The sequence below is a fragment of the Etheostoma cragini genome, chromosome 17 (genome assembly GCF_013103735.1).
Source record: "Etheostoma cragini isolate CJK2018 chromosome 17, CSU_Ecrag_1.0, whole genome shotgun sequence".
In the NCBI taxonomy this organism is placed as follows: domain Eukaryota; kingdom Metazoa; phylum Chordata; class Actinopteri; order Perciformes; family Percidae; genus Etheostoma; species Etheostoma cragini.
Genome location: NC_048423.1, coordinates 24,608,055 through 24,614,585, shown reverse-complemented (window position 1 = coordinate 24,614,585; position 6,531 = coordinate 24,608,055). Strand labels below are relative to the sequence as shown.

The 6,531-nt window shown below is 46.4% G+C and overlaps 1 protein-coding gene across 9 annotated transcripts in view; it reads right to left on the bottom strand.

Moving 5' to 3' along the window:
• Nucleotides 1-3,918: 3,918 nt before the first annotated feature.
• zswim8 (zinc finger, SWIM-type containing 8) overlaps nucleotides 3,919-6,531 on the bottom strand; it is a 32,685-nt gene continuing 30,072 nt past the window's right edge. For 5 of the 9 annotated variants that reach the window (XM_034898167.1, XM_034898168.1, XM_034898165.1 and 2 more), the window contains 5 exons: nucleotides 6,339-6,517; nucleotides 6,015-6,185; nucleotides 5,806-5,925; nucleotides 5,384-5,562; nucleotides 3,919-4,725 (listed from right to left, as the gene is read on the bottom strand). In XM_034898167.1, the coding sequence (XP_034754058.1) occupies nucleotides 4,522-4,725; nucleotides 5,384-5,562; nucleotides 5,806-5,925; nucleotides 6,015-6,185; nucleotides 6,339-6,517 (853 nt within the window). In that variant the 3' untranslated portion in view covers nucleotides 3,919-4,521. The remainder of the gene's footprint in view (nucleotides 4,726-5,383; nucleotides 5,563-5,805; nucleotides 5,926-6,014; nucleotides 6,186-6,338; nucleotides 6,518-6,531) is intronic. The other 4 variants (XM_034898166.1, XM_034898170.1, XM_034898173.1 and 1 more) reach the window with 1 other exon arrangement.

The window sequence follows — 6,531 nt, the reverse complement described above, 5'->3', positions numbered from 1 at the left end:
AGAAAAATGTTTAAAAAACACAATTTCACATCAAATTGGCTACGGTGTTATGTATATTCAGTTCGATTCAATTTTATTTATAGTATCAATTCACCACATGGGTCTAGACCACACTCTGTAATTCACGAAGACCCTACAAGTCTTGTAATTCCCCCAATAATTATCATTTCATCAGAATACATCCTAAAAAAATCATCTTAGTATCAGAAATATAGGAACTATTTGATTGGATAGAACACCATAATGTCATTCTGCCAAATAAAACATCCCGTTCATTATTAATTTCTCTTGTTTCAAAAACAGTTCCAGCACTGGCTCCATGGTATCAGAATTTCGGATAGTTGTCATGGAAACATTAATTGGTCATGTGACAAGGGCTGGGAAGATTGTCAGAACAGGCAGCCAAGTGACAGTACAGTTATCCGTCCCCGTCCTCTGTCTCTGTGTTGGTGTTCTAGCCTCTGCTGGATTTCTGAGGACTATGGTTACCTGGTCCTCAGATCTCTGCAGGGTAAATCCAGACAGCTAGCTAGACTATCTGTCCAATCTGAGGACTATGGTTACCTGGTCCTCAGATCTCTTCAGGGTAAATCCAGACAGCTAGCTAGACTATCTGTCCAATCTGAGGACTATGTTACCTGGTCCTCAGATCTCTGCAGGGTAAATCCAGACAGCTAGCTAGACTATCTGTCCAATCTGAGGACTATGGTTACCTGGTCCTCAGATCTCTGCAGGGTAAATCCAGACAGCTAGCTAGACTATCTGTCCAGTCTGAGGACTATGGTTACCTGGTCCTCAGATCTCTGCAGGGTAAATCCAGACAGCTAGCTAGACTATCTGTCCAGTCTGAGGACTATGGTTACCTGGTCCATGCATACATACATACCCTACACCATCAGCTGACATGCACCTCTCCAGAAATGAAACTACCCGTTGTGGAGACGATGACCACAACAGCTGGGATTGGTCGGCTTGGTAGCGTTGCATTTCCTTCGATCCATTTCCTGGTTTTTCTTCACCCCCCCCCCCCCCCCCCCCCCCCCCCATGTAATTGGAAGTACAAAAATAACCCCATATGCTGCACACAGAAGGTACACCTACTCACCGGTAGTACTGATGAACAAGAGCTATCAAACACAACCTCATGGCCAACACATTTTTTTTATTATCACCAGGGAGATTTGTTTGTTTTTTTACCATTTATGACAGCTATGTACTATTTTTTGAGCCGTGTGAGATAATAATGACATAATGGGTTGCTAAAGGAAAGAAACATCCTGTAGAGCAGTGGTTCTCAAACTGTTTTACCCCCTAAACTGCATTAAATCCGCCTTTTAATACCACCATGGACATAAGAGTCAGGCATGCCAAACACTTACTCTGTAAACATGCACTTTGATATCTGATGAAAATAATCTCAAAATGAAATAGCCCAACGTGGTGTCATAACAGCGCATTCATTCAAATACACACACACATGCTCGGGTACTATACATGAACAAATGGAGAGATGTCAGAGAGAGTGATCACTTTCAGGGAGGGGGACCAGAATCCTACACATCCCCCCCCGCCAAATCTCACCCTGACAGTGGTAATAGTAGCAGCATAGAAGAGGTGAAGGTATTAAAGATAAACTACTTCTGAACGCACACGTTCCACCAAAACAAGTTCCTTCCTGAGACTATTAAGCAGAGGCACCGTGGCTCTGTCCGGAGCTAAGCCCCGCCCACAACGATTGTGATTGGTTTAAAGAAATGCCCACAAACCAGAGCAGGTGGTTCTCCCATCCCAGAATGCTTTGTGGACTAGCCAGACCCTCCTCCACAGCGCTGTGGGGGAAGGTCTAGCAAAGAGACAATGCCATCCCAGAATCCCACACATCAGTCACAGAAAGTTAGTGTTTTGAATTATCTTTATTAAGTAAACTCTACACTTTTTCGTATTGCTTTTATCTTTTTTTTTTTTTTTGTTTATTCTTTTCACTCTAAATTAGAACCTTTAGCAATCAGAACATATAGAACTTTTCAATCAGGCTACACTTTTTGAGGAATACAAAAATATCACAGTACATTTTCTACTAAGTCACCTTCACCTGTGAGGTCCAGAGCCAATCAGAGAGAGAGGGGGGGGGGGGGGGGGGGGGGGGGTTCAGAACCACAGCAGCTGCCTGGACAGAGATGGAACGTCAACATGTCTTAAAGGAACAGCACCATGTCTGTGAACTAACCACACTGAATGGAGGGGGCCACTCAGGCACAGGTCTGGGACAGGGTTTGGACTCGTCAAAGCAGGGCTTCCCAGAGCCAAACCCCCGTTGTGTCTCACTTCAGGGGCCACTGCTTTAAAGTCAGGGTCTCTGAAGACAGTCTGTAGAGGAGTCATTGTGGTGGCATCGTAGAATCCCAGCTGTAGCCTCACAGAGACAAGTGACCGGCCCCAAAAAAGCATTTTTGGGAATATAGACCTCCAGGAATGCTCCAGATTCTAGCAGATGCCATTCTTAGCTGCACTGAATACACTGATAAGCACAGATTCCGTTCTGAAGGGGGAATTTGAAAAAGACGACCAAAAACAATAAATGAAACCGCCTCTGTCTTAGCCGTGTATGTCTTGTCCACTGTGCGAGACAGTCCCAGAGTCCTAGACCTTCTTTTCTCTCCAAACCACAGTCTTCGAAAACACGTGTTTGGTTTCATTAAAGCCCCTTGTGACTGGGGGGGTGGGGGGGTGGGGGGGGGGCACTAAAACACACTTGGAAAAAGCTCAACGACTATAGGATTTACAGTATGTTCTATCAGCATTGGGGTTTTTTGGTCTCACAAGAAGGAGAACAAGGAAAGATGGGGATAAGACTGAGAAGTGTCCTGCAGTGCACAGCTGCTTCTCTCTACGGCTCGATGGGATTCATCTTGGACTGTCAGTGCATGGTAACCAATCAGAGACCAGGATGCTGATGAGAAGGGCTGGGTATGAATCTCAATGCTTTGTTGTTGCATTACTGAGTAATAACTGAACGCTTGCTTTCTTGTCATGTGAACATCACTTTTCTTAATACGTTAAGATAAATCTATCGGAGTTGTTTACAGACTAAATTCTGATCAAATGTGTCTTATATCTTGGAGACAAACAGATGTGTATTTAACACACAAAAAAGGTATTATGGAACAACAGCACCGTTAGTCATGTGTCCCTAACCCTCGTGTTGTCTTCCCACAGACCAACATTTACTCTTTCTGGGTCAACAGTTCAAGTCAAAAGTTCCTTAAGACACTTTGGTCACTTTTCCCAAAGTTCATTGTTAATGTTTTTGGACATTTTCTTTTTGAAGTTTTTTGAAGCTTCTCAGACATTTTTTGTCACTTACATTTTCTAACTTTTCCCGAAAGTCTTCCTAATATTTTTTGTCTTCGTTGATTATTTCTGCGTTTTTTTAGACCGTTTTTGTTGTTTTCCCCTTCATGTTTGTCACTTTTTTCAGTGTGCTTAAATGTTTGTTTTGCTTAAAATGCTAAAAATGATATATGAAAACAGTGTACTGATCAGTAATTTAACTTGTGAGGAGCGCTGTATGGAACGTCGTCATGTTTTTACAAGGAAACCCATATTTCTGATTTAGAAATTGGACCCCGAGGACAACAGGAGGGTTAAAAACAAAGACAAAGAACAACGCATTTTAAAGGACACCCAGCCCTCCTGACACATCAAGACAAAAGACTGATCCAGATGCTGGAACAGCAGCACCCCCCCGCTACGGTTACATTCTCTCCTTCTCTTCCCGTTCCACTATGCTCACGTCATATTCTATACAAAGTATCAAAAAAGATTAAACAAAATACTGGAAAACATCCTCACCTGTACTCACAATATAATTGTTTCTCTTACTAAACATTTTTTTTGTCTTGTTTTTTTCCTTTCTCCTCTCCCACACTGCAAAGATTCAGATCCATAGTGACACGCTCTCGGTGAGCGAGGCCTCACAGCACCTACCACTCTGGACAGGAATGTCACAGCATGAAAATGACCCACACGCAGTGGTTTCATTCCCAACAAAAACTAGACAAAACTCAAAAATACTGGAGGATGGAGGGTGAGAGAGACCCCCGCCAATGTCTTCCGTTTAGGGGGAAATGCAAGAGACGAGTAAGATGAAGAAAGGAAGGAGTACGCTTTAATTCCACAGTTACACAAACATGAACCATGATAAAACAGGAGTGAGGAGTCAGTGGAGAACAGAGAAGGGCAGGAAGGGGGGCCTGGCTCCTCCTCAGAGCTCTGGGTGGACAAACACACATAAAAAAGGAAGTCTCTGTGGGTTAAAGGGGGACGGGGGACGGGGGGGCGATTGTACTGCCTGTGTGCTGTTTGTTTGAGTTCCACATAGCACAGAGTAGGGATTCCTGACGGAAGGAGACAGCATCATTGTAGCCTGCTGGGTGCAGTGGCAGTAGCAATGCTGGAGGCTGAGTGGGGGGGTGGAGGGGTAAGGGGGGCCCAGCGCACATCTCCCCGGAAGCATCCCGCTCAAGGGGAGAAGGTGGCCATCTCCAGGGAGATCCGCTGCCACAGCTCCTTGGTCTGCTTGCCTCTCTTCAGGTTCTGCAGCACGTCGTTGAACTGCATCATGCCCACGGGGGTCAAGCAGAAGGCCCCCCGCGCGCTGCGGATGATGTTAACAAAGTCATCGTAGTCGGCAGGCGTCAGGTGGATGAGCCGGTGGTGGATGTACTGCAGAGAGAGGAGGAGGAGAGGGAGGCATGACTCTACAGGCAGCCTGCACGGACATTTCATAATAGGGCTTGAGGCAATAAAGAAGGAAAGTATGCAGGAGTAAATTATGATCGTTATTACTTTAATTGTGGAGCATAGTGCTAGGGTGCAGTGTGTGTGTGTGTGTATATAGAGAGAGAGAGAGAGAGAGAGAGAGTGGAACCTCTTCAATGAAAATATATAAATGTATTTTCATTCAAGAGGTTCCACTTCCGGGATTGTTCAGGTGCCACCGGAAATTCTGCCGGATGTGCCTCATTTCATCCGGATATCCGTCCCCTTCGTCTGTCTCTGTGTTCTGAGGACTATGGTTACCTGGTCCTCAGATCTCTGCAGGGTAAATCCAGACAGCTAGCTAGACTATCTGTCCAATCTGAGGACTATGGTGACCTGGTCCTCAGATCTCTGTAGGGTAAATCCAGACAGCTAGCTAGACTATCTGTTCAAGTTTTCTGTTGACAACTAAAACTACTTCTGAATGTACACCCGGCCGAAAATGAAAAGACATCCGGTGGAATTTCCAGCGGCACTGGAACAGTCCCTGAAATGGAACGTCTTGGATAAACCAGTATTATGAGTTTACTAATTCTGCTGCAGATCAATGTGCTCAGAGTACCTGCAGGTAGGCCTGTTGGCAGCGCTGGACGAGCTGGTGGAACGCAGGGGTCCGGAGGTGGGCGTGGATGTGGGCGGGGTTCAGCCTCTGCAGAGCCTCCATGATGATCTCCTGCAGGACGAACGGACTGAGGACACCTTTTGCTGCTCCGACACAGAACTGGTACACATAGTTGACTCCTGACAGGATGGACAGGCAGAGAGAAGGAAGAGACAGAAGTGGTTTGTAATTGAGTGTAAAAGACAAAGAATTAGGCTTGTTAAAGGTGCCCTGCAACACCAAACTTACTTTCACTCTTCACCACTCTTCTTTTGTTCATGGTCTAGGTACAGCTAGGTACTGAATGCCTTAACAATCTTACACCAGTTAACCAACCAATAAGTCCCTCTTATTGCTGTCCCTTCAAGTATGTGCAGACTCACCTAGCCTGGCAGCCAGTCCCAGCAGCCATTTGACGTCCTCAGTGTACGGGGGGCTCCTGGAGAAGTTGTTGGGGTGGTCATTGTGAGCCCTCCTGCCCAGCATCTCCAATGCCAGCATGCCTTCACACAAGAGCACAGTAGAGATCATTGTACCATATGCACATTGGATAGTTAAAGTAAGACAGAATCATAGGACACAAACTCCTCACCAACTCTGTAGGCAGAATGCAGGTAGTGCAGGCCCTGTTGGCTGATTGGCTGGCTGTGCTGCTCGTCCTCTACTGGGAAAGGAGTGCTGACCAATGAGCCAGGCTGGGAGAGCGGGGGCAGAGATGTTGCCTGTATGGCCTGGATGGTGGGGCCCGAGTGGACGCTGCCTACTGTAAAACAGGACAGGCAAATCCTACTGTTGAGCATAGACAGACACACAAACCCATCCCACGCACTATAAAGGTTTACAACTTAGGCTACATTGCTACGGTTTGGTTTACAAACAAATATCTTCTGCTACACACACAGCGTGTAGTCCTGACCTGCCACAGTAGTGCTCAAGGGTAGGCCGGTCTCAGCGTGGTAGGGATGGACGGCGATCTGAGTCATGGACGGTACGGGGACACCAGGGAAGGTCACAGCCGTGGCTGCCATGGGTGGCTGGGGGCCAGTGGCCACTGAGAACGGGTACTGGGCTCCGATGAAGGCTGGGTGCATACCCTGAGGAGGCGCGCG